General features: G+C 48.2%; 4 protein-coding genes across 6 annotated transcripts in view; 2 read left to right on the forward strand and 2 right to left on the reverse strand.

Annotated features, from left to right (window-relative positions):
* LOC310819513 (solute carrier family 15 member 1-like) overlaps positions 1-4,456 on the forward strand; it is a gene marked incomplete at both ends in the record, with an annotated part of 12,837 nt that extends 8,381 nt beyond the window's left edge. Inside the window, 7 exons of the mRNA XM_083690815.1 lie at positions 133-252; positions 449-531; positions 1,121-1,231; positions 1,586-1,700; positions 2,582-2,719; positions 3,986-4,093; positions 4,199-4,456. Of these exons, the coding sequence (XP_083546941.1) occupies positions 133-252; positions 449-531; positions 1,121-1,231; positions 1,586-1,700; positions 2,582-2,719; positions 3,986-4,093; positions 4,199-4,456 (933 nt within the window). The remainder of the gene's footprint in view (positions 1-132; positions 253-448; positions 532-1,120; positions 1,232-1,585; positions 1,701-2,581; positions 2,720-3,985; positions 4,094-4,198) is intronic.
* LOC310820000 (gamma-glutamylaminecyclotransferase C-like) overlaps positions 1-27,574 on the reverse strand; it is a 268,729-nt gene that overhangs the window by 196,934 nt on the left and 44,221 nt on the right. The window lies entirely within an intron of this gene.
* Positions 5,316-14,667, reverse strand: LOC310819618 (serine/threonine-protein kinase 24-like). Its single transcript, XM_083690928.1, has 11 exons — positions 13,989-14,667; positions 12,664-12,894; positions 12,246-12,302; positions 12,036-12,144; positions 10,598-10,755; positions 10,216-10,401; positions 9,653-9,801; positions 8,910-9,033; positions 8,639-8,707; positions 7,919-8,055; positions 5,316-7,686 (listed from the first exon to the last, which is right to left on the reverse strand). Exons 1-11 carry the CDS (start codon positions 14,028-14,030, stop codon positions 7,647-7,649), a joined length of 1,302 nt encoding a protein of 433 aa, XP_083547054.1. The 5' UTR covers positions 14,031-14,667; the 3' UTR covers positions 5,316-7,646.
* The window catches only part of farp1 (FERM, RhoGEF (ARHGEF) and pleckstrin domain protein 1 (chondrocyte-derived)), a 53,380-nt gene continuing 41,563 nt past the window's right edge, over positions 15,758-27,574 (forward strand). For all 3 annotated transcript variants that reach the window (XM_083691450.1, XM_083691452.1, XM_083691451.1), the window contains exons 1-2: positions 15,758-15,920; positions 21,277-21,505. In XM_083691450.1, coding sequence (XP_083547576.1) covers positions 21,332-21,505 — 174 coding nt within the window. In that variant the 5' untranslated portion in view covers positions 15,758-15,920; positions 21,277-21,331. The remainder of the gene's footprint in view (positions 15,921-21,276; positions 21,506-27,574) is intronic.

Raw genomic sequence — 27,574 nt, forward strand, 5'->3', positions numbered from 1 at the left:
AACCAAACATAGCAGTGGTTAACACAGTTACATGCACATATACACGTAGTCAGTGCATAAACACATACAAACACATTGCATTTGTCAACCAACAGTGGTGTATGTATGTGTATATATATTCTGGTCCTTTAGACGACCCTCCCGGTCGCCCCTGTCGGAGTTGAAGGACAGGTAAAGTTCCTGAACTTGGCCGACAGCCCAGTGATTCTGTCTATTAATGGATCAACCCAGCCTCCTGTCCCAGCCTTCCAGGTGAGCCCTCAGCAGCTCCGTCACCTGCTGTACGCACAGAGAAACCTCACAATAGCGCCACCTGCTGGCTGTAAAACAATAGCACACACACTGTACTGGATGGGCCATTCAGAAGGGGGAGGTATAACGTCATGGTGTCATTTCCATCCACGGCCAATATGATTTCATGGTTATTGTTTTGTCCTGCTTTCCACAGAGCTCAGGGCAATACCTGACATTTGATAAACCGCTCTTACTGGTGGTGAACCAGTCGGCGTGGGAGGTCACTCTGCAGTCGAGGCAACGGCACAGTATTCTGATCTTTCCACAGGGAACTGGGCTGAGCCTCAGAATGGAGGTTAGTGATGCCTGTCTGTCTGTCTGTCTGTCTGTGTGTCTATCTGCTTGTCTGCCTGTCTGTCTGTCTGTGTCTGTCTGTCTGTCTGTCTGTCTGTCTATCTATCTGTCTGCCTGTCTGTCTGTTTGCCTGCCTGTTTGCCTGTCTGTCTGTCTGTCTGTCTGTGTGTCTATCTGCTTGTCTGCCTGTCTGTCTGTCTGTGTCTGTCTGTCTGTCTGTCTGTCTATCTATCTGTCTGCCTGTCTGTCTGTCTGTCTGTCTATCTATCTGTCTGTCTGCCTGCCTGTCTGCCTGTCTGTCTGTCTGTCTATCCTGGCTAAATAGGAGGTTAAATAAATCTTTTTTCTCTCTCTAGGCTTTTGACTTAAAAGAAAAGCCAGAGCAGGGCAATAATGCTATCAGGTCAGTTATGGGTGGTCTCACTCAGGTCCTCTTGCTGATTCTGATGACTAATTTGTAGAGGGCAGTGGCAATGTTATGAATACAGAATTAATGTTGTCTCACTTACATGTTGGTTGTGTTCTCTCCTAGATTTGTGAATGCTTATCCCGAAGAACTGAACTTTACCTGCCAAGACTTTACCTTCGGTGGGTTCATAGGAACTGATAATGTCACAATCTACGACCTGATTCCACCGGGAAAGTGAGTATGTTTACTGTTTGTTTTTACAACACAGTCGGCAAGTGGAATTTTGCCAATGTAAGATATTCAGAGATGGAAGGAGCGCCAGAGAGAGAAAGAAACAGACTGACAGACAGACAGACAGACAGACGATCAGTCAGCCAGTCAGTCAGCCAGTCAGTCAGTCAGCCAGCCAGTCAGCCAGCCAGTCAGCCAGCCAGTCAGTCAGTCAGTCAGCCAGCCAGCCAGTCAGCCAGTCAGTCAGCCAACCAGCCAGGCAACCAGCCAGCCAACCAGCCAGCCAGTCAGCCAACCAGCCAGTCAGACATTCATTCATTCAGCCTGTGTCCTAATTGGTCGTCCTCTGTCTCTCAGGAGGGAGTTCACCATCAGGAACCGTGTGGGGCAGGAATGTGTGTTCTCCAAACAGCTGGGCTTTGGCAGTGCCTTGTCCCTCATCATCCCTGGCCACTTCACCTTCGACGCAGACGTGAGTCCCCTAACCCTAACCCTAACCCTAACCCTAACCCTGACCCTAACCCTAACCCTGACCCTGACCCTAACCCTAACCCTAACCCTAACCCTGACCCTGACCCTAACCCTAACCCTGACCCTAACCCTAACCCTAACCCTAACCCTAACCCTAACCCTGACCCTGACCCTAACCCTAACCCTAACCCTAACCCCACCCAGCCCCTGAATACATCTGACCCCACCCAGCCCCTGAATACATCTGACCCCACCCCGACAACTCAATACATCTAACCCCACCCAGCCCCTGAATACATCTGACCCCACCCAGCCCCTGAATACATCTGACCCCACCCAGCCCCTGAATACATCTGACCCCACCCAGCCCCTGAATACATCTGACCCCACCCAGCCCCTGAATACATCTGACCCCACCCAGCCCCTGAATACATCTGACCCCACCCAGCCCCTGAATACATCTGACTATAGCCAACACTTGGGCTGGACGCAGTGGGCTCAAGTCCATCTGAAACACCAGCATATTTTTTTTTTTAAATATATGTTTTAGGGCATTTCTGCTAATTATTGGGACAGAGACAGTAGAGATTGACAGGAAGGATGGGTGAGAGAGAGGAGGGATGACATGCAGGATATGTCGATGGCCGGAATCGAACCAGGGACCTTGCGTTGATGTGGTATGCACCTTAGTGTGCTACGCCACTGAACGCCCCAACACCAGCATATTTAACATCAAAGTATTTTGGGCTCTAACCCACATTCCAGCCTGCCTTGTTGAACACGTGTTCTGTGTAATGCTTGACCAAATCTCTGAATCGTGTATGTGTGTGTGTGTGTGTGTGTGTGTGCGCGCATGTGTGTTTCTGTGTGTGTGTTCCCCAGTGTGCAAGTACCATCCAGGAGGTGGAAGACATCAGTCCAAACACCATACACATGGCCTGGCAGATCCCTCAGATTTTCCTGATGACAGCTGGGGAGGTGGTCTTTTCTGTTACGGGCCTGGAGTTCTCCTACTCACAGGTAGATGGCGCGCCTCTGTCTGTCTCTACCTGCCTCCAGCACGTTAGCTCCTACGGAAACAGACGTCAAGTTGGTGCAAGCCGTAGCCCCGCAATTCCACTTGCTCCAACCGAGTCTCGAACTTGCGACCTCTGACCTGCCGACACACGTGACTACCGTCTCCTCCAACACCCGATGATGTCAGTCACACCAACACCCGATGATGTCAGTCACACCAACACCGAGGAACGGCTAATATATCTAGTCTCATATATCCAATATGTCGTCTCTACCGTGTGTATAAACACTCACTGGCCACTTTATTAGGTACACCGTGCTAGTAATGGGTGGGACCCCCTTTTGTAGCCCATCTGCTTCAAGGTTCGACGTGTTGTGCGAGTGGTTATTTGAGTTACTGTTGCCTTTCTGTCATCTCAGACCAGTCTGGTAATTCTCCTCTGACCTCTGGCATCAACAAGGCATTTTCACCCAGAGAACTGCCGCTCACTGGATATTTTCTCTTTTTCGGACCATTCTCTGTAAACCCTAGAGATGGTTGTGCGTGAAAATCCCAGTAGATCAGCAGTTTCTGAAATACTCAGACCAGCCCGTCTGGCACCAACAACCATGCCACGTTCAAAATCACTTAAATCACCTTTCTTCCCCATTCTGATGCTCGGTTTGAACTTCAGCAGGTCATCTTGACCATGTCTACATGCCTAAATGCATTGAATTGCTGCCATGTGACTGGCTGATTAGATATTTGCGTTACCGAGCAGTTGAATAAAGTGGCCGGTGAGTGTATGTATATATATATATAGAGAGAGAGAGAGAGAGAGAGAGAGAGAGAGAGAGAGAGAGAGAGAGAATATCAGTTTCAACCATTGCAGCATCTTATCTGCACATATATAGCCTCATATATCCAATATGTCGTCTCTACCGTATATATATATATATAGAGAGAGAGAGAAAGAGAGAGAGAGAGAGACAGAGACAGAGAGAGAGAGAGACACAGAGAGAGAGAGAGAGAGAAAGAGAGAGAGAGACAGAGACAGAGAGAGAGAGAGAGAGAGAGAGAGAGAGACAGAAAGAGAATATCAGTTTCAACCGTTCACCGTGTATATTTGAAACAAACAGTTCCATACATACTAGTATAGTGGTTCTCCTCTCCAGCGTCCAACACTCATCTTTACCGAAAGGTTGTCGGGTAGAAAAGCTGGGTTTTGTAGGATATCTTATCTGTCCAAGTCTTCGGTTCTTTGTTCAACAACTCTTTCTGCTGTCCAGGCGCCTAGCAACATGAAGTCGGTGCTACAGGCGGGCTGGCTGTTAACCGTCGCCGTGGGCAACATCATCGTGCTGATCGTGGCCGAAGTCGCGCAGCTCCCAGAGCAGGTGTGTAGGCTTCATCTTTTAATATATATATATATATATATAATTCTTCTTCTTTTTTACCATTTTACATCTTAAAATTGAATCGTGTGTGTGATTATCCAACAGTGGGCAGAGTACATTGTGTTCGCCTCTCTGCTGGTGGCGGTGTGTGTGGTGTTCGCCATCATGGCCTACTTCTACACCTACATGGACCCCGCGGAGATAGAGGCCCAGTTCGCCGAGAGCGAGCCGGAGGACAAGGACAGGAAGAAGAGTCTGGCGATGGAGAAGAGAGGCTCTTCCTCCTCCTCTTCGGATCACGAGAAGGAGAGGAAGGATTCTGTTGAGCACGAGTATGAAGAAGTCAAACAGACCAAGATTTAACCCCCCCACCCACCCACCCACCCTAGCCTCCCTCCCCTCCTCTTCTCCCTCCCCTTGTGGCTGCTGGTGAGGGCTGTGGTTGGTGTCTGAAGGTGTGATTGGTGCACTGCTGGATGTGTCGTGGTTTGAGTGAGTGGGTAGTGATCGTGAGACAGTGCTGCCATTTTGAAATTGGGAGGAGAACAGAGAACAGGGACTCACGGTGACGTGGGACAGGATCTTCTTCAGAGCCTAAGAGGAGTGATCCTCTCCAACCGTGGGGGAGGAGGAGGACATACCATTGTAAATTTCAGCCATTCGAACTCAATAATAAACAAAACCAATATTTTGTAGAAGTTATTCATCAAAACATAAATCCCTTGATCCAGCTTTATGGGTTAATTTGTATCTAGATATTGTAAATTCTTTTTTACAATGATTTATTTTGCACCATGTAGCAAAAGCGACATTATTATGCCATTTCCTTCTCTATTTTGTTTTGTTTCACCATCGTTTATCTTTTATTACACTAAGACATACAAATAACCATTATAACATTTGTATTTGTATAAGTACAGTGTTGCATGTATGTAATGTATTGTATTATATATATTGTTCTTGTTTAGTGTGTGGTGTTGTCAGACGCTCCTGGTCAGAGTACAACACCTAGCGAGCCCCTGACAGGTGATCAAGCGCTTCAATAAAGAGGATGTCTGGGACTGTGTTCTTCTGATGTCATTTCCCTGTGGAAGACACACTGCTCAACAGAAATAAGAGACACACAGACAAGAGAGACAGACAGGCAGACAGTCAGAGAGAGAGAGAGACAGACACACACACAGGCAGGCAGAGAGACAGACAGACAAGCACTTCAGTTAGCATTAGGTCTTTATTCTGTATTCCTCATGTCACTTTGAATGCTTACAAGGTGCTTACTTTACCTTGGGCGGGCTCTGAATGACACAAGCAAAGATTATATATACAGTACTATAAACTGTCTGCTAGGATAAAGGAAACCAAATGTACACATTTTTCATTTACTGTTCTGTAGCATATTTATGTTTTCTATAAGTTATAATTGCCAGAGGTGACCACATCCATAAAGCATTCCGTATACCCCATACTCTAACTCTTTGCAGTTACAAAAATATCAGATATTTCTTATTCTCAGTTCATTCCCTGTGTTGACAAGTGCGTCCTGAAGCAACTCATCAACATTATTGCTGCATAAGCACAGTAGTAAATTCTGAAACTTTAAGTAAACATAAAGTATAAGATGACTATTTAGAAACTCTTTTTTTTTAATTATTATTATTATTATTATTATTATTTCTTCTTACATGATGTTTTAAATACTCGACACTTTCAAAGTGCAAAAACAGATCCGGAATTAGAAAAAAAAGGTGCAAATCATAATTAAAACCATATGGTGAAAAAGTGAACAGGGCACTTGGCATCATGTGAAACACAGGAATGAAGAGACACGTCTGAAATGCGCTGAGGAGAGACGGGGGGCCGCGTCCAGATACTCCTCACACACATCCCGCCGTGCTCCCTCCCTCCCTCCCTCCCTCCCTCCCAGGTAACCAGCGATCTAACACGATGAGGCTGGTCAAAGCAAGCTTCTGCTGTCACCAATCAAGTCGTTTCAGATCAGGGTTATAGTCCTTTGAGGAAGAGAGGAAGGACGGAGGATGGATTTGAAGAGCATCAAAGCAGGCCTGCTCTGACACAGTAGAGGGACACAATGGCAACTTGGCTAACTTTACTGTTCTGGGTTCAACTTGGCTCACCTTACTGTTCTGGGTTCAACTTGGTTCACCTTACTGTTCTGGGTTCAATTTGGCGATGGTTACTTTCTGCACCACAACAAGCTGACTCCAGATGGGCTCTCCCTACCCCGTAACCACTGTTAGCAACGGGTTGGTGAATAGTTGTTCCTGGTCACATGGGTCTGAGCCGTGAGGCAGCCTGCTCACCCTTGGTTTTACGTTACGTTCCTGTTAGCTATGGAGGGAACTCAATGCTGATTGACATGGCAGATGGGAACTCAAAACACTGAAGTGAAAAACGCATGTGTGCATCTAAAAGAAGGCAAGGCATTTTCAGTAATGTACGTTTGAGTGACTTGAACTTTTAAATATTTACCTTTTTTAACATTATCTACAAAAGCGCATGACCATTTTGTACACAGTGATTCATTTCTGCAACATCAGTGACAACTTAAATTATATACAGGTTTGTATACAAATCCAAACACAGCGCCCCCCAATGCCCCGGAGGACATGTCCACTTTAAAGCACTTTACCTGAGGTTTCATTAAGAATGCTGCAAATGCCTAAGCAGGGAGTTGTGAACATACAAAAGCATACTCACACACATACACACACACACACACACACACACACACACACACACACAGAGACATACATACCCTCTCACACACACAGACGCACATACATACCCTCTCACGCACACACACACACACACACACACACACATGCATGCATGGATATACCCCCCACTGGATCCTGCATGCTTACAGAGGTTCTTGAGAAATGTGACGCCCGCAGGGGGACAGAAAGTCTGGCTGGACTGCGTTGAATTCTCTCCTCTCTCAGGCGGCGTGCGAAGACTCACGGTCGTAGAGACTCACGGTCGTAGAGACTCACGGTCGTAGAGACTCACGGTTGTAGAGACTCGTGGTGGTAGAGACTCGTGGTGGTAGAGACTCGTGGTCATAGAGACTCGTGGTCGTAGAGACTCACGGTCGTAGAGACTCATGGTGGTAGAGACTCGTGGTCATAGAGACTCGTGGTCGTAGAGACTTGTGGTCATAGAGACTCGTGGTCGTAGGAGACCCGGGTATCTCTGGGAGTCAGAGTCAGTACTTGGCTGTTCTTGGTAGGGTCTCTCTAGAGTCAGAGAGGAAGAGTTTCACCCCTCGCTCTGGGGTATGTAGGTTCAACCAGCGAGACACAGGCTGAGAGAGGCCTCTGCTGCCCCCCTCTGGTCTCCACCGGTAAGTCTTAAATAGAAGCTGTCCAGTGAGGTTTTTTTTCACCAAGCGCCCCCGAGTCCTCCATGGAGGGGCCACAGGGGGCGCTGGTGATGCAGAAGCTGACCTCTGACCCCCCCTGTCCCCCGATCTGGCTGCGGTGGAGGGGCAAGCCTGGGGGGGGCGGGCGGGGGGGGGGTCGACAACCAATCACTAGGGGGATGAGGAGGAAGACTTCCTGCTTGTGGAAAATCTACGAGAGAGAGAGAGAGAGAAAGAGAGAGAGAGAGAGAGAAAGAGAAAGAAAGAGAGAGAGAGAGAGAGAAAGAGAGAGAGAGAGAGAGAAAGGAGAAGAAAAGAGTCAACATCAGCATTACACTGTAATCATACATGGTGCATTTCCTGTGCATAATCCTAGACGCGCATGTCTGGCGTCTGCGATGTGTGTAACGGGTGCATGTCTGGCGTCCATCATGCCCTCTGACCTCTGCAGCCTGTGGACCATCTGATCCACCAGGGAGTCGGAGATGCCGGGGTACGCCTCTTCCGCCAGGAGGACCGCTTGTCTCAGCTCGTCCAGGGCCATGGGGTTCCCGTTCACGGCCTCCTGCCTTGCCTTCAACTGGGGGGGGGGGAGAGAGAGAGAGAGAGAGAGAGAGAGGGGGGGGGAACATGACATCAGGAGGGAATAGATCATTAACTCTATTCCATTTGTAGAGCACCCTTTCAAAGATAACCTACCCCCCGGGCTATTGCACGCAGCACACAGTGCCCTCCATAAGGATTGGAAAGAGGAAGCATTATGTGTTCTTTTAGGTCTACACTCCAACAGTTTGGATTTGAAATCAAACAATGACTGTGAGGTTAAAGTAGAGATTATCAGCTTTAATTCAGTGTTTTCTTTTTTCAGACTGGTTTCACCATTTAGAAATGACATCCCTTTTTATACATAGTCCCCGCCCCCCCCTCCCCCTATTTCTGGGCACCAAAACCAAATGAAGCAAGATGATTAGGGAGACAAAATGTTATTATTACAAAATGTACAATTCAGATCAATTATCTCTCATTATCAAACTCAAAATGTGGAGATTGAGGTGTTCTAAATTGAGTAGGTCTGGGCGATATGTTTGAGTTGAGTAGGTCTGGGCGATTTGTTTGTTGCGGAAGACGGTTTGCATGAAGATTTGAATGAAGATTTGAATTACCTCAGCCAGAGAAGGAGCGATGATGGTGTTAAGGCTCTGTGAATAAGGCCTCTTTGGAATGTCTTGTGTCTGTGGAGAGAGAGAGAGATGGAGAGAATGAGCCAGGCGGTCAAAAGAAAGACAGGACACCAAAACACTAACTAGGGTCCTAGTTCATCTAACATTCATTCCATCCAGTAGGGACCACGATGTGGGGTGCAACCTGGTTGGAGAACAACAGAAGCAGCCAGCAGGTGGCGCTGTAGTCTGGTAGGTCTGGCCACTCTCTCACCTGTTCCCTGTCTAGTGACTGCCCCTCTCCGTTCTGCAGCTTCTTGGGGTCCTTCTCCCTGATGGTGAAGATCCAGTCGTCGCTCCCAAAGTCGTTACCCCCAGACGCCTGGCCATCCTGCTCTCTGATTGGACATGAAAGAGAGGATTTAAATGACCAATCAAACACGGACCCCGAGCCTAAGGGCTTTAGTGTGACTAGTACTGTGAATGTCCAAATGAAGGCGAATGGAACAGAGGCTGTGAAAGTCAAGACATTTAAATCGAATGTTATGACCTGGTGAGACTAGTTGTAGGGTTAGACAGTACTAGTTAAGACCTAGTGTTAGACTAGTTGTAGGGTTAGACAGTACTAGTTAAGACCTACTGTTAGACTAGTTGTAGGGTTAGACAGTACTAGTTAAGACCTAGTGTTAGACTAGTTGTAGGGTTAGACAGTACTAGTTAAGACCTAGTGTTAGACTAGTTGTAGGGTTAGACAGTACTAGTTAAGACCTACTGTTAGACTAGTTGTAGGGTTAGACAGTACTAGTTAAGACCTAGTGTTAGACTAGTTGTAGGGTTAGACAGTACTAGTTAAGACCTAGTGTTAGACTAGTTGTAGGGTTACAGTACTAGTTAAGACCTAGTGAGACTAGTTGTAGGGTTACAGTACTAGTTAAGACCTAGTTATGACGGTTGTATGGATTAGACAGCAGTGGTGGTGACCTAGAGTTAGTCAGAAGACACCGTGCGGTAACGTACGTGTCAGAGTCGTCTGAGCTGGACTCCTGAGTTCTCGACTGCTCGGCCTTCCACCTCTTGTACTTGTCCACCAGCTCTGACAGGTAGGAGGTCTTCTTGGCGTGGCGCACAATCAGTTTATGCTTCAGCAGCTCTTTGGCGGTGGGCCTCTATTGAGAGAGTGGGGGGAGAGAGAGAGAGGGAGGGAGGGGGGGGAGAGGGAGGGGGAGAGGGAGAGAGAGGGAGGGAGGGGGGGGGAAGAGAAGAAAAGAGCCAACATCAGCATTACATTGAAATCATACATGGTGCATTTCCTATGCTTAACTCTAGAGAGAGATGGGGGGGGGAGAAGGGAGAGTGGGAGTGGGAGAGGAGAAAGAAGGGAGGGATGAAAAAATGAAGGATAAGGGAGAAGAGGCGATGAATGCAAACGGAGGTACGAAAAACGAAGCAAAACCGGCATCAAGGATGAACCAACCAAAGAAGGGAACGGTGAAATGTCATCTCAAAATGGCGATGGACGAACTTTGCCAGCAAATGGGATGCAGCATCGCTTGCTACACGCTAAGCCAGAGAATACTTACGAAACTGGGCTCCTTGTTGAGGCAGGCCTCGATGAACTCCTTCAGGGGTTTGCAGTAGTTGCCCTCCAGCGTGGGGGGGTTGTTCTTGGGGATGAGGAACAGGACCTTCATGGGGTGGAGCTCAGAGTGGGGGGGCTCCCCTTTGGCCAGCTCGATGGCCGTGATGCCCAACGACCAGATGTCTGCCTGCGAGCGCACAGGGAAACACACACTCTTACTTTTGGGGATCTATGGTTTGGTGTTAGGGATCATATTGTTTTTGCTGTGACGCACATTTTGTGTGTGACTTTATAAAAAAATAAATAAAAAAAAGTAAAAAGTGCTATACAACAGCCCATGCACACTTCAGGGAAACGTGTGCTGCGTTGACCTTCGACCTTACCTTGAAGTCGTAGGCAGACTGCTTGATGACCTCGGGCGCCATCCAGAAGGGGGTGCCCACGAACGTGTTGCGTTTGATCTGCGTGTCCGTCAGCTGGCCCGCCACCCCGAAGTCTGCCAGCTTCACCTCTCCCTGCTCCGACAGCAGGACGTTGGCGGCTGGAGAGACCAGAGAAGAGAGGGAACCGTTGGCCGGGTCCTACCGTGCCGTACATCAGGACTGACTGACACACGCACAAGCAGTGCATTCCCCCTCCATCAGCACTACGATGGCCCTATCAGGCATTCCCCCTCCTGTCCAATCCCGTCCCGTCCCTCGCTGCCTCCTGAGGGCCGGGTGCTGTGGTGCTGGTTTGACTCATTAGGAGCCCAGGGACTGTATTTTTGGCAAGCAAGCAATCAATGTTTATTTTTGTAAAGCGAAGGAGCGACCGGCCCTCCGTCTTCGCCCACCCTGACCCAGTAAGCCAACATCACATTGAGTCAAAAGTGGCCAGGTTTGATGTAGAAGCTTTGATGATTCGCACGAGCGACTCTCTGATTCGGGTGGAGGTAGTGAGTTAACCTCGCTTTGTTTGACGTTTAATAATTTGCAATCAGCCCACAGAGTTGGGTGAGATGGGAGTCATGCTGAGAGTGCAGTTTGTGATAGAGGTGCAGGTGACCATGCTCAAGTTGTTGTAGCGCACGGCTTGTTTCATTCAGGATGCTGCTGCTTGCTTTATTATTATTTCTATTTGTTTATTTATTGTATTAATATATGTTTTAGGGCATTTCGGCTTTACTGGGATAGAGATAGTAGAGATTGACAGGAAGGAAGGGTGAGAGAGAGGAGGGATGACATGCAGGATGTGTCGATCGAACCAGGGACCTTGTGATGATGTGGTATGCGCCTTAGTGTGCTACGCCTTAGTGTGCTACGCCTTAGTGTGCTACGCCACTGAGCGCCCCGGAGCTTGCTTTACTTTAACATTAAGCCAACTGGAGAGGAATGCCATTGAGACTAAGCATTTGAGAGTTGTTAGCCTTTGCCATGGACTGAACACAGACTGTATGGAGATCGGAGACAACATGGAATGCTGCATAACACTTTGTTTCATTATGACAAAACAGAATGTTTTGTACAGATAAAGGATCTATGGGTAACGTAGTACTTTTACAGTTTTTTTTAGCGGCCTATGGTAATATCAGCAAGAAAAGAGCTTAGAGCATTATATAACACACACAAGGTCAGGGAATGAGGACAACGTCATGGACGGTGAAAATCCCAAATGTGTAAAAGGGATTGTCACGACATAGCCTTTTTACAAGCCTGTGTGTTCATAGGCCAGATTACAAGCCTGTGTGTTCATAGGCCAGTTTACAAGCCTGTGTGTTCATAGGCCAGTTTACAAGCCTGTGTGTTCATAGCCCCGTCTGTAAGCCTGTGAAGTCAGTACCTTTGATGTCTCTGTGGATCTTCTTCTCAGAGTGGAGGTACTCCAGGCCTTTGAGGATCTCTCTGAGGATGGTGGCAATCTGAATCTCGTCCAGAGCTCCTGGCTCCAACTGGAAAAACAATAAACACAACGATCCTCTTAATTCAACTGGCAACATAACAAATAAAACCTTTCGATGCATCAGTCGACAGTCCTTATAGAGACACTCACCAAGTCCAGCGCTGAGCCTCCTCCTAGATACTCCATGATGATCCATAACTTTGATTCCTGAAAGAGATGGTTTAGAGAAAGCACATCTCAGAGTGTGTTACAGAGCGTTCAGTGAGTCCCAAGTTTTCAGAAACAACTTTCACGGTTAAATGAGAAAGCACTCTTGAGGGAGTGTAGTCTCCTTTAATCCCAGTTTATTTGAGGATTAAAAAAGAGAGAAGTGGGTAGTGAGAGCAAAATCCTTTTAAAGCCCTTCCTACTAATACGACGCTCCTAAATGTGATAATACGACGCTCCTACGTGGGCAAGATGGCATACGTGTCAAAACAACAAGCTAAAGAACTTTGAGCTGTAGTGTTTGGACTGTCACAGAGGCCCAACCTAGGCTCTTTAGCTCAACGGGCTAAGGCAGTCTTACCTTGAGATAGGAGCCGTAGTACTTGGTGACAAAGGGGCTGTCACACTGGCTGAGGACGGTGATCTCCTGCTGGATGTCCTCGATCTCGTCCTCGGCCTCCTCCAGGTCGATGATTTTGATGGCGACCACTTTCTGAGTGCGATTGTCGATGCCTTTGAACACTTCGCCGAACGAGCCTTTGCCTATCCTCTCCAGCTTGGTGAATAACTCCTCTGGGTCCGCTTTCAGGTTCTGCAGCAGCAGGAGAAGAGGAGTGTGAGAGCAATGCTTTGACGGCTAGACCTCGCCTATATCTCTGTCTCATATATTTTTAATATGCTCCAGCTGACAGACTAATGAAAGGGCAAGGCCTCAACTCTTCATCAAGGGCTGCGGGCAGCTCTGTCTGCCGAGAACAGAGAGGCCAACACACAACACAACACCACTCAGGAGGATCAAACACCAGTAACACAAATCTCAAACATGGCGAGGCTGGTGGAGGTAGAACGGTAGAATGAGGAACGGTACCAACACATGATACCATTCCTCATTCTGTTCCATGCAATACCAATGACCCCGTCCTCCGATTTCAACCTCCACCAGCCTCCCCTGAGTCAGGGGCGCAAACAAACAACAAACATCACAAACAACAACCTTGTATGATGAACTGGCCTATTTTAAGCAAGGAGGTGGTCAGCATGAAAGTAACCCCCATTGGGTCTGCAAAAAATGAAGGATCCTACAACAGAACGGGGCTCTGAGTGAGGCTCGCCACAGACGCAGCAAACCACACTAAACTAATGGAACATGGTTGTGTTGGAACCTTCTCTCTACACTACTCCTCGCAATGATGATGCCACCAACATTCACACACCTACCTTCCCCACCCATAGAGGATCATAGCCCCGGGGCATGCATTAGCTACTGCAGGATCTTACACAAGCTATTTCTAAACCAAAGCCAGCTGTTAAGTGTCGAGCCCAGATCTCACAAAAGGAAAACAGACATGATGACACAGAACACCTATGGCAATGTTGGGTATGTTTCATCTTCCGAAAACTAACCCCTGGCTAATATACAGCTGTTGTGTGAAATAACAGAAACACTGCCGTGTGTAGATGACATGTGTTTTTCAATCCTAGTCCCGGGGGACTCAACAGCACAAGATGTGCCCATTTTCATTCGTCAACCTAACACGGACACACCAACATTCAACTCATCAAGGTTAGGGTTAGGGTTGGTGATTAGACAGCTAGTTCGGGTTGGTGGAAAATGAGTTGTGGTTAGTGCTATTCCTTCTACACTCCGTACTCAGACCACAATGAATGGCTATAAATGCAACTCACCTGCATCCCAGGAAGGCTCCCCTGGACTGGAGAGTGAGCCATGGCGGGTCCGGGGTCTGGTCTGACCCGTGGACAGGTGGAGACGAGGAGGCTCTTCTCCGGGGATGGCGTCCTGTTGTCGTGTGCGTACGCCGAGAGGACACCTAACGAACCGCTAATCCGCGTCTTGCTCTAGGACTACTAGCCTGCTAGCTAGCAAACTAAATGTGTCGACTCTCCCGCATAAAACGTGAGATATTGACCTGAACGCGGTGACAGCCAGTTCCGTCGACCGATGCGATAACTAGCCAGATCAAGCAATGAATCTGGAGGAAAATGCAGACACATTTACAGACGCATTTACATAGACACGCATAGCTAATCAATCCTAACTGTGTTTGCAGTTTAGGTTTCTTGACACGACAAATCATTCATAATCTGTTAACGCCGAGTACGAGCTGACAGTCCCCTGAATTGAGTTAGCCACCTAGCTCGACTAGCTAGTCCGCCTTCCACCAACGCAACGGCGCTGCCAGAATTACAACACAGAGTAGGCATTAGCTAGCTAGCACATATTTCCCGCATGTCGCAAACATAAACCAGCTAAAAGACACATATATACAGCGCTCTGATCTCGCAACCGTTATCTTACCTAAATCCTAAGGGCTTATCAATGGCCGAAACTATTAATATGTTGTTTTCTTTCTCACTTTCCTCCTGTGTTGACCGCCATCTTGTCAGCGCTGTCACACTGGGGCGGGTCCTTCCACACGCAGCCGACTGGACATCCGGATGGGGGGTGCCGGCTGCGGCCAGCAGGGGGCGCAGGAGACAGGCGAAAACTAGGCAGAGGGCGCTGGACGGAGTATGTTTTTCAGAAACAAATGTGTAGACACAACATATACATACAGAACGAAAAATGAAATTAATAACTAAATAAATTAGTAAATGTCTTTGGTAAGGGTCGACTCCTAGTATAGGCTATCAAAAAGACACGTTTAGCACATAGGTTATCTGCTTCAATCCAGTTGAAGCGAAGACACAGTGAGACTAGAGATGGGCAAGTTTTAAGTACGCAACCGATGTACAGCAGTAGGCTACCCTGTACCTAACATACCGACACCTGAGTAAAACAGACTACAGACGTTTTTGTTGTCATTACGATCGCCTGGCCGGTTAGCTCAGTTGGTTAGAGCGTGGTGCTAATAACGCCAAGGTCGCGGGTTCGATCCCCGTACTGGCCACTCACCTTTTGGCAGGTGGTGTGTAACACACCGCAGGTAGCCCGCCCGAGAAACCCCTGGGAAAGACGGCCCTCCCGCTGAATTGTATGAGGCCAGGGATATATCGCCTCCCCTAGCACGGGTGAAAAATACAAATAAACAAGCAAACAAACAACATGATATATATTCAATAAAGATTATTAAAAAGAGCGACTAGAAATTATGCAAAAACTACTTTCTGATATCTTGTATGATAAAAAGAAAGTACAGAAAGATGTGTCTGAAACTTTTCTAGTCTAAAGAAAAAAAGACCCCAAAAAAAGAAAGTCTTATCCGTGGACTAGCGGTCTGATCAGAGACGGGACCCCCTGCAGGACAGCGGAACACCGCAATGACCCTCACTCACCACTAGGTGGTGCTGTGCGTTCACTTTAACGGCCTCACACTCACTATTGGAGACCAGCAGCAGTGTAGTGCCAGAAACGAGTGCTGGAGGCACTGTGTTGCTTTTATTGTTCGGCCAACAGTATCAATGGAAGTCTGCCACATTTGTTTCAATGTAACAGCAGTGTGTGCCTTCAGTCGGTCCGATATGGCGACCAACAAGACTCCGCTTCCCGGAGCCGCTTTCCTTTGAATACTCCTGACCAGCCCAGTTGGATAGTAAAGGGAATCTCAGCCGCGGCTGGAAAAATATACACGTGGACAATATCCGCATCTGAAAGAAAGGGTAAGGAAACTTGTGCTTTTATGTAGCTTAGTTGAGTCGAGTAGACTAAACGTGTGGATCTCTTGAAAGGAGGGGGCTTTATGCATTGTAGGCTATTCGGCGTGTCTTTTCCCAGTCGCCCGCTCTGTGCGGCATGCCACATCACTCTTCATTTTATGATGAAGCGTTTGAGGGTTAAACAACGGTGTCAGTGGGTTCGAGTTGGACCGTTCAGGTCCACATCCAATAATGCACTTTACTGGAATGTAGAGGCGATGTATCCGTGTCTCGTACTGTACGACGGGCTGCAGAAGGCAAGCTTTTCCAGCATTTGCTTTCGGGCTTTATTGTGTCAAATTTCTCCATTCTCTATATGACTTTAAGTCAAATAAGTATTTAATAGTTATTCGAAATAGGCTAATCATTTATTGGAAAAAGTAATCCTAAATCATTATAAGCTGATGATCCACGCCAACGGAAGAATAGGATGCAATCGTACATTTATAAGAATAGATCCGCGCTTCATCCTAATTAGTCGTCGACGACACACACACCACAGTGGCTCCTCTAGCCTACTAACATCTTAACCCTGTAGGATTACTCTGGTGACCTACATACAGTAGCACTGCTTAGTGCTGCTGTCTGTCTGTGTGTGTGTGTGTGTGTGTGTGTGTGTGTGTGTGTGTTTGTGTCTGTCTGTCTGTCTGTGTGTGTGTGTGTGTCTGTGTCTGTCTGTCTGTGTCTGTGTGTGTGTGTGTGTGTGTGTGTGTGTGTGTGTGTGTGTGTACACCTTGCAGTGTCATGAGCGGCTTCTGAAAGCCATGAATGACTGAGCACCAACCTTGACCCTCACCCCTGTCAGCCGAGGACGAAGGGTAACCATGGAGACGTCTGCTGAGAACACATTTAGTGAAGGCTGTTCCTTCATCTCACTTAATGTTTCCACAATAGAAGACCTAATGGACCATGCAGAAAGGTGTCACACACACACACACGCACACGCACACGCACACACACACACACACACAAACATTCCAGAAACTAACCAATGGTGCAGTCAGTGAAGAAAAAGCAGTAGGACCTATGTTTATATCTGTCTTACAGAAGAACCTCTGTCTCTCCCCCCCTCCCCCCCCCTCCCCCCTCCTCCCCCCCCCCCCCTCCCCCCCCCCCCTCCCCCCCTCCCCCCTCCTCCTTTCTCACAGACTTCCTTTGCACAGTCTTGGGAAATTTCAAGTGAACCAGTTCAAAGGCAGGTTAATATGCCGGCCGGGTCTGGGAGCAGCGCTGTGAGAAACTCACACAGCCTTTTCCTTTGTCCTCTTGCTCTGCATTCACTCCTCGCTCTCTCCCTCCAGCGCGAGCGGCCTGTCACCGTGCCATGGCCAGCGGACTGTGTCCCAGGACTGGCAGTGTCACCGGCAGGGTGAATTAGAGCAGGGATGGACAATAGCTGCTGCCGGTGATAGGCCCCTATCAACGGTTTGAAGACGCTCACACGGTCAACTGCCACTCTGTTAACACAATAACCTGCCAGGGATAGTTAGTGGAACAGTTGGACAGTTGAAACAGCTGAAACAGTTGAACAGTTAGAACAGTTGAACAGTGGAACAGTTGAACAGTTGGAACAGTTTGTGAACATCTATAAACTGGTGTACAAGATGAGGCATACAGGTATTGCCACAAACTGTTTTTGGAGACTGAGAGTCAGGGGAGGGGGAGGGGGAGCAAAGTCATGTGTTTGTAATTGTTGATTAGTAAACATGATTGTTGTGGCGTGTAAATGTGAGCGTTTGGATCAACTCACCCACCTCGTGGCTTTGCAAAGCCTTGGTTCTTGGGTTCTAGTAGAACGTGGACAGTGTTTGGCTGTTCTAGGATACTCTTACAAGAGGCTGTTTGCATGATTTATTGGCACCCTGTGATGACCTCATGATTAATGCTACCTGACGGTTCAACCAGGAAACGGGTTGTGGGTTCAGAGTTCAGAGGTCATGCTCCATGTCTTACTGAAAGTGCAGTTTTCCCAGAAAGCAGAAACCCCTTCCTTTAGCACGGGTGGTAGATAGAGAAGCCTACGGTGGCGGAGCAGGTCACCTGATGCGTAACTTGACTGTCAGGCCCGTCCCTTTGTAGACCACTTCCTTGGCTCTACTCCAGTTTCAGGCTTTGTCACCAAAGAGCAACGGTGAACTGGTGCGAAAGGAAGATATTGTCGTTTCCATGGGAACGTTTGTTACCCTGTGCGTGACGACTGCTGCCCCCCCCCCAAACCTGTTCCTCTTCTCCCAGTTCTGTTTCCTCTCCACGGCAGATTATCACCCTTTTATTCAATAGGTTCCAACTGGAAGGAAACCACTGAATTTTGCACTGGATTCTGTGGAGGAAGTTTTTAAAGAGGAACAGGCCGCAGAGTGTCCAGATAGCACAGACTTGTGCGCAAACAACATGCACGGACCATTTCATTTAAGGTATTCGGGGAGGTAAATCAAGAGAAATACCCCTGAGGGGGTTAGACATTATGTCTGAGTTAGAACTCACAAGTATGTCAATGTTCACAGGAGAGACATAGGGAGGAGCCCTCAGTAAGTCATTCACAGAGCAGACAAACACCCTAATACTGTGGTAACATGTCTGTCTAACTGACCTTCTATTGTAAAGCCTTCGAATGTGGTTTTAGGAACAGTATTCTGCTCTCGGGTTAGGGTTCTGTACGGAGATCAATGTACAGCATGGTCTTGCAATTGTAACTCTTACTGCAGAACTGCATAGTCAGTGTGACAGGAGAAGTAGCTTATAGGCTAAGTGCACTCACGAGTCTCTCAATTACGTCTGCGTTTCAGAGCTGTGCTGCCGCTTATTTACTCAAGCCTGACACATGGAAGAATGGGCCCCTTTATGACACTGTTTGTGTTCGCCGACAAGGTTCTCTGATCGACCCCGGAACAAAGTGTGTCTGTCAGCTGCTCTATCTCCACGTCATTCTCTCTTTGTCTTCATATCTATTTTCTCTCTCTCTCTCTCTGCCTCTCTTTCTGTCTCTGTCTTTATCTATCTCTCTCTCTGTCGGTCTCTCTTTCCTTCTCTATCTATCTCTCTCTCTCTCTATCTGTCTTTATCTCTGTCTGTGTCATTCTCTCTATCTGTCTGGTGTGCAGCGTGTGTGTGCAGGTGTGAGATGGAAACAAGGTCACTGGTCATGTTCTGTGGGAGCCTCTGGGTCCTAGCGTGTGTGTGTTAGTACAGTGGACTACACAGTGCCTGTGTGTTGACCTCATACAGTGTGTGGGCAGGGGAGGAGAGCAGCAGATCCCATAACAGATGCCAGGCTGGGAAATGCTGGAAAAAGTGGGTTTAAACAGAAGTGGAGAATTTACAGTAAATCTCCATGGGCCGTTTCTGGCCTTTGATTCCAGCTCGGCGGCACGAGGGGGACTGTCTGCTGGTCACAATGGAGGGTGATGTAATCTCATTTAGCTGCCCAGAGACGGGAGAAAGGAGACAGTAGTTTTGATCCCACTGTCTTGTCCCTATAGGATGTATTCTGTCTGTTTACTTACTGTGTTATTACAGTAGCACCAGTGTTAGTAACAGCTCTGGAATTGCATAATACTTTAATAATAAGACTTTTGAGCGCTTTGTGTTATTACACAAATGGAATAAGGACTGCTCATGTCAATAACACGTTGTTATTAGAGTGAGGAGGCAGATTGATGAGCTATGGCCAGGCGTGTTCTGACAGAACATACAGATGCAGTACAGGGGCGGGCATCGAGACAGCCTGCTGAGTCTTCAGGTTGGCAGTGAAGTCAGCACAGCTCTGTCGGACATGTTGACATGTTGACATGTTCCTGTCTCGTTGTCTGAGACGTCTCTACAGCTGAGAGTGTACGTGCTGTGACATGCCCCCCCCTCCACCCCTCCACCCCACCTGCCCCCTCTTCCCTCCACCACACCTGTCCCCTCTCCTCCCCCACCTGCCCCCTCTCCACCCCCCCTGCCCCCTCTCCCCCCCACCCCCCCTCTTCAACGTCTGTCAGGGGCTAGCCAAGTCTGAGGTTGATGACCTCACCGTGATGGAATGTTTGGTAGACAGTCGGGGGTCAGGGGGCGTGGTTCCAGACCGGCGTTGAGGTTATCGGAGGGAGATATTTATCTGTTACACTGTCAGTCTGGCTGCTGCTATACCAGTGATCCCTGTCTGCCTGTGACCTGGTTTAGAAGTGTGTGTGCGTGCGTGCGTGCGTGCGTGCGTGTGTGTGTGTGTGTGTGTGTGTGTGTGTGTGTGTGTGTGGAATAAAGACTGCTCATGTCAATAACACGTTGTTACTACAGTGAGGAGGCAACAGATCGTGTGTGTGTGTGTGTGTGTGTGTGTGTGTGTGTGTGTGTGTGTGTGTGTGTGTGTGTGTGTGTGTGTGTGTGTGTGTGTGTGTCTGGGGCGTCTAAAGTGACTCAAGTCTGGACAAGACTGAAAGGGAGTCAGTCAGTGATGGAGGGTAATCCCCCAAACCTGCAACCAGAATGATTCTGTGTTAACTCACTGACCTCATGTGGTTGTGGTCAAGTGTCTCATCAGAACGCAAACCGTCTGTGTGTGAAGCCGTGCCAGACCCAGGGCCTTGATAGACTAGAACGTTCCTGTTTCTCCTTCAGACCGTCTCTCTAACCCAGACTCATTAGGACAGTCCTCCACTCTTATCTCCTCATCTCAGCCTCTCCTTTGGTGTCTCAGATGAAGAGAGAGAGAGAGAGAGAGAGAGAGAGAGAGAGAGAACCCTGTACAGTAATTGTCTCAGAGATGAGGCCTTGTATCTTGCTTGTCCTTTTTTGGGCCGAACATTTATATTCCCATGGCAACCTTGGTCTGTGCTGCAAATAGGCCATCGCTTGCCTGGCCTAGCTCTCTCTGTGTCTGTTCTCTGTCCTGACTACACAATCTCACACACACACACACACTCAGGGCTGACGTTTGTCCGTGTGGAGGAGAAATCAATGGAACTACTCAAAACAACACGCTGTACCGAAGAACACATCTAATTGAATCTCCCTGAGGCCCTGTGGTAAAACAACTGTTGTTAGCTTGTTAGCATCAAAAAGACTTTCTACCAACACGAGATATCACTCAAGAGTCATTGCCACCGGCCTCTCTTCCATGTGGTCCTGCTTATGCGGACGGGGCTGTTCAGATCTGAGAAAAAACACCCATTTTAGATGGGTGATAGCAGAACTTCCATATTTACTGAGCCTCCACTTTTGGAAACACAGACTTTGTTCAGCACCGGTATGTGTTTTAGAGTCCGTGTGGGCCACAGGTTGACAGTATCCATCTCTCCATCTTGAGCTGTACTTCATGAGTCTCTCTGTCTCGTCCCAGGTTCCCGAGAGGCTGACGAGAGGCTAACGGAGGCTAGCTAGCGACCGGAGGCGCCATGGTGGAGCCGGTGGACAGACCGTCAGCTGCAGGCCAGAGGCTGGGGGCCCCAGAGACCTTTGGCATCAGCACCCTGGAGCCGGGCCACCGGCCCCCAGCCATGCCCGCCGGGCGGCAGGTCTCTCTCAGGGTGCAGATGCTGGACGACACCCAGGAGGTCTTCGAAGTATCGGTGAGTACGGAGATCTTCTCGCTCCCAACTCGTCTGCTCGCTTCCCTCCTTCGTCCAGTAATGAAGGCCCTGAGTTTTTCCTTCCCTACAGCTTGACCTGTCTATGCAGGAAAACTCTGGACACTAGTTAGAGCCTCATCAGAACGCTGTTGCCAGTGGTGTTTCTGTTGTTTACGCTAAGCAGCTGGGCAGAGTTAGTCAACGTGACGAGATGATGTCAGGAATTCTCAGCTGGAGGACAAATACCTCAGATTCTGTGTTGATGACATTGATTCCTGTGGGAGGGATTTGTGATGTATGTAATGGCTGCCTTCACCATGTTCCATAATGAGGATGCATGTTGCACCCGGGGAACCATAAATCCCCATGGTATAACAGAAAACATACTGTTAAGGGACTATTCTGCGCATGCTACCAGAAACCCCGCGGGGCTAATTTGTTTGAAGGCTAATGCTAACTACAGTGCTCTATGTGGGTGGTGAGGGGAAGGGGCAGGGGAGGGCGGGGCAGGGATACCACACCTGGGGCTTGTTTACTAGACCCAAAAACAGAAGACGGCAAAAATGAGTACTTGTTCTTGTGTTTATTATAATTGTTGTTGTTGTTGGACAAATTCAGGTTGTAACTCCTCAGTTTCAAAAACGTGTCCTCTGTTTCAAACCGACTGAACGTGACATCCCAGACACGGGGTGGTGAGGCTGCTGGGGCCTCTGCCTGTAACCTGACACTTGTTTTGTTACAGTGAAGCTGGCGTGAATACGGGTGGATAGACAGAGAGACAGAGAGACAGAGAGAGACAGAGAGACAGAGAGAGACAGAGAGAGAGAGAGACAGACAGACAGAGACAGAGAGAGAGACAGAGAGAGAGAGAGAGAGAGTTTCACCTTCAGGGCTTACTGCTGACAGACAGTTGAATGCGTCCTTTCCTGACTCTATGGTTCTCTCTCTTTCTGAAGTGATGCATAGTGAGATCTATTGCTCTTCTTTCCTTGTTTTGTTTTCTTTGGATTGTCAAGATGTTATCACAAATGGACTGATCTATGGGTTTAATTGACATACACTAACAAAACACTTTATTAGGAACGCCTGTACACCTTCTCATGGTGGAGGTGGTGTGATGGTGTGGGGAATGTTTTCTTGGCACTCTTTGGGCCCGTTAATACCAATCAATCATCGCTTGAATGCCACAGCCTATTTGAGTATTGTTGCTGGCCATGTGCATCCCTTGATGGCCACAATTTACCCATCTTCTAATGGCTACTTCCAGCATGATAATGCACCAGTCATCTCAAACGGGTTTTATGAACATGACAATGAGTTCAGTGTTCTTCAGTGGCCTTCCCAGTCACCGGATCTGAATCCAATAGAACACCTCTGGGATGTGGTAGAACGGGAGAGCTTGAAAGTGCACCTGAAAAATCTGCAGAAATTGCGTGATGCAATCATGTCATCATGGACCAGAATCTCAAAGGAATGTTTCCAACATCTTGTGGAATCAATGCCACGAAGAATTGAGGCTGTTTTGAGAGGAAAGGGAGGCCCTACCCAGTATTAGTATAGTGTTCCTAATAAAGGGAGACCCTACCCAGTATTAGTATAGTGTTCCTAATAAAGGGAGGCCCTACCCAGTATTAGTATAGTGTTCCTAATCAAGTGCCGGGTGACTGTATATACTTGATTCTCCTATGAAGTAATAAGGAAAGCCCATTCTTAGTCTTGTCTGGTAGAATGCGTCTCTTATTGTGATGCGCTGGTTTACCATCCACAAAGGCATCAGACTAGCGCATACCGTATTGATTGCAGGATTGATTATTCTTTTAGATGAGGCTTTCTCTTTCAGTTCTCTCCTCAGCCTAGCGATATGAGCTAATGGGGAAGTTTTCCAGCCGAGTTTCAGTGTGTTCCCTCTGTTCTCCTCTCCACATATCAGTCCTGGGCCGAGGATCAAAGTTGTTCGTTCCGTAGCACCAGTCAAGAGAAGTGGCGTTGTCAAGTGAAGTGGCGTTGTCAAGTGAAGTGGCGTTGTCAAACGGGGCCAAAGACGAATGTGTAACTCGAAGAGACTAGAAGGAAAATAACAGATGAAAAATGGATGAATTTATCCTCCTCTTCTCCCTCTCTCCCTTTTCATCCTCCTCTTCTCCCTCTCTCCCTTTTCATCCTCTTCTTCTCCCTCTCTCCCTTTTCATCCTCTTCTTCTCCCTCTCTCCCTTTTCATCCTCTTCTTCTCCCTCTCTCCCCTTTCATCCTCTTCTTCTCCCTCTCCATCCTGTAGGTACACAGAGGAAAGTCATGAATATGTACCAGTACCCCAGGCCTCGTTGAACTCATGGGGAAAATCACAGTAAAAACAGAGAGAAACGGGGCCTTGAGCCGGTGTTGTCTTCGTGTGAAGTAGGGAAGTCTCAGAGATGAGTACATCATTCGGTATGCTCCAGTGGGCCCTGTTAGGAGCCCATAGTTTATACCCTGACTTCCAACCATACTATTTAAATTAGGAGCTCTTTGCAAGGGAACTCATCAGAATTCATCCTACCAATTCTACACTGAAGACACCACCATTTTGACACCTTCCAGAGAACATCACAGAGAGATCACAGCCAGCTGTCCCATCGGGGGAAGGGATCTCAAGGAGGGGGGGGCAGAGTTACTCCCCCTTCTGCAGTTCAATATGATCATCTGCCACTGGTTGAACCACGGTGGAAACCAGGTTATATTGTACAAGGTTTTGGTCAGGATGCCAAAACTTTCTGTGCTGATATACTGCTTGCAATGTAAGCGACCATGCTGTATAGGCCTACCGTGTGTGGATGCACCGGAGGGAGAGGAAGGTCGAAGACCGAGGTCTTCATCGGTGAGCGAGGGAGTGTGAACCCGTCCCGCCGGGCCGGAGTTGGGCGATGCCCAGCTCCTCTCCCGGGGTTCGCTCACTCTGTGGTCTCAGGGGACATACAGGAAGTGGGGAGAGAGAGGCCAGCTTCCTGTCCCGACCCTCCGCCCTCCGCCCCAGACCTGAGGGAATGCTGATCTGCTGCGTAGACAATCACAGGAGCTAAGCGGCAGCACGGCGGTCTCCTCTCATGCGAGCCAGTGGGAAATGTGCGCAGGCCGAACCAGTGGGAAATGTGCATCCATGACTAGTTTTTCCATTCGTATCAATTCTCATTCGCAAGACGGTTAATAAAAAAATCGAATAATGACCTTGACTTAGGCCTACTTAGCGCTGTGTCTGTGTGTGTGTCTGTGTCTCTGTCTGTCTTTAGGGACACCAGGGTAATAGCCCTCCCTACAGGCAGGCTATTAGTGTAGGAGAGCCACAGAAGGGCCTCTGGCGGCAGGCAGCAGGGGTTAGACTCTGAGGACCAGCTCTGAGGACCAGCTCTGCCCTCTATTCTGCAGTAATGAATCCACTCGGATTCCAGAAACCCTTCAGCCTGTTCCTGTCAGATCTGAAAAGCCCCTCCAACAGTAATTCACTCTCCCCTTCACCCACCTGTTCTGTTGCACAGGGCTCTGTGTGTTTGTGTGTGTGCTCTTTCACAAGGAGGACAGAGCCAGACCCGTTCCCGTCTCACTTGAGGTGTAATTAGAGTCTTTGCTGCCATTTCGGTCTTCTGTAATTGGCTCTGAAAATGGCATGTATGTTTGTATGTGATACTTAGTGTGCCATAGCCTGAGGGGTGTGTCTGTGTGTGTATGGGGACTTTATCAGAAGACTGGAGTCTGTGGTTTCTCTCTCTCTCTCTCTCTCTTTCTCTATCTCTCTCCTTCTCTCTCCCTCTCTCTCTCTCTTTCTCCTCTCTCTCTCTCTCCCTCTCTCTCCTTCTCTCTCTCTCTCTCTCTCTCTCTATCTCTCTCTCCCTCTCTCTCCTTCTCTCTCTCTCTCTCTCTCTCTCTCTCCTTCTCTCTCTCTCTCTCTCCTTCTCTCTCCTTCTCTCTCTCTCTCTTTCTCTCTCTCTCCTCTCTCTCTCTCTCTCCTTCTCTCTCTCTCTCTCTGTCTCTCTCTCTCTCTCTCTCTCTCTCTCTCTCTTTCTCTCTCTCTCCTCTCTCTCTCTCTCTCTCTCTCTCTCTCCCCCTCTGGGAGACGCTCTAATTAGGATTTCTCAACTCTAATCTCAGAATTCTACATTGGCATTGTGTGTGTGTGTGTGTGTGTGTGTGTGTGTGTGTGTGGGGGGGGGGGTTGCTGAGTTTAGCTCCATCACTCAAATCCAGACCCCTTCTTGTTCTCTCCCTATCTGCATGCAGCACTGTGCTAATGCACTTCACATGTCTCACACGCTGTAAATCTAATTTGTAAGGGAGGCAGATTGAACAAACACACACACACACACTCACACATACTGTACACACACACACTCAAATGTATTCACCTGTGTGAGAATAAGTACTGTAAATCTAATTTGTAGGGGAGACAGATTGAACAAACACACTCTCTCTCACACACACAGACACACACACACACACACACACACACACACACACACACACACACTGCTGTATCACCCCTAGCATCTGGGACGGTGCATTGCACAGACTGCAGGGAAGCAGAACTGATCAGCGAGTTTCACACGGAACGCTGACTTAAACCCTGCAAGCACACCTCTGTTATCCTCCTCTGACTTTGATCTTCCGGTCCTCTCCGGTCCAGTAGCATGGCTCAGAGTTGGCATCTGAACATGGTGCCACACCTCACGCAATGGTTATCAAGATTAACATGGTTCCAGATCTGCATGTGCTTCAGCCAACTCCTCTGACCTTGTTTGTCCTGGCTAAAACACAGACAGATCTGGGACCAGGCTAAAACACAGACAGATCTGGGACCAGGCTAAAACACAGATCTGGGAACGGCTGCTGAAGCAGAGGGATCAGGCTGAGCCGAGGTGGGAGCCTGGTTAGTGAGTGGTTGTGATATCAGCCTGCTGAAACAAGGACGCCTTTGTCTTTGCACTTGACTCACCTATTTCCTCTATAAAACCTTCCAGCTTATTTGCACAAAGGTGCAGTCTGTGCATGTGTGTGTGTGTGTGTGTGTGTGTGTGTGTGTGTGTGTGTGTGTGTGTACCTTGTGTACCTTGCTGAGAACGTGTGTGTGCGTGGTTCAGGTGGTAGCCATGTTGTAGCCAAGCCAACCCACGCGTACCTCTAGGAACTAGGACGTTGCCTTGGTTGCACCCTCCTGTATTGTTGTTGACGAGCCGTCCCTCTGACAGTTCAGAATGTTTCCACAAAACTAGAACCCTCCGGGCTCCGGCTCGGAATGTGGAACAGCAGGGGAACCCGAACGGACTCCATTAGCCGGAACAGACACGGAAATTAGAATCCGTCAGAATCACGAGAGCTATGTGAGAGCTGAGCAGTCTTGTTGTGAGAGGCACGGAGCCTGAATGCCGTTTTAATTGGAGGCAGCTTTCTCATCGACAGCCCCGGGGGAAGATGGAATGAACTCATTTGTGTTTCACGGAATTACAGTTGCGTTTTTGCCTTTTAATGGAGGCATTTGCACCCCTGTTCAAATTCAGCTGGTCATTTCTGCCATGACCAGGTGTAGACAGTAGGAAGCCATCTGCCACATTAATAAGAATAAGAATAATAAGAATACACTTTATTTGTATAGCACCTTTTTAAAACAGTGTTACAAAGTGCTTTACAAATCGATGAAACAGACATGCAAATAAGAACTAAAATATAAGTAGAAACAGTAAAACACAACACATTAAAAAGTAGAAGGGCAGCGTCAAATAAAGGCTTGTCTATAAAAAAATTGTTTATTCAAAAGAGAATAGTGATCTCGCTGTCCTAACATTGTTCCCCTAGACTGCTCCACCTGACACAGATTGACGTGGCGGGGACATGCTGTGCCCTTGGCTTCAGTACTCGTGTTCTTTCTCTCCCACCGTCCGGGGTTGCTGTGAGCGTGTGACAGAACATGGGTGTTATGGAGACATCTGTGCCCCCCGACAGGAATAGTAACCTCCACGTTAGCGTCCTACACACCAATCGCACGCTCCTTCACTCAATAATTCACCCAGCAGGCGTGAGAGCTGCTCTTCCCTCTCCTCTCTCCTC

The sequence above is a fragment of the Argentina silus genome (genome assembly GCF_951799395.1).
Source record: "Argentina silus genome assembly, chromosome: 19".
Lineage (NCBI taxonomy): Eukaryota > Metazoa > Chordata > Actinopteri > Argentiniformes > Argentinidae > Argentina > Argentina silus.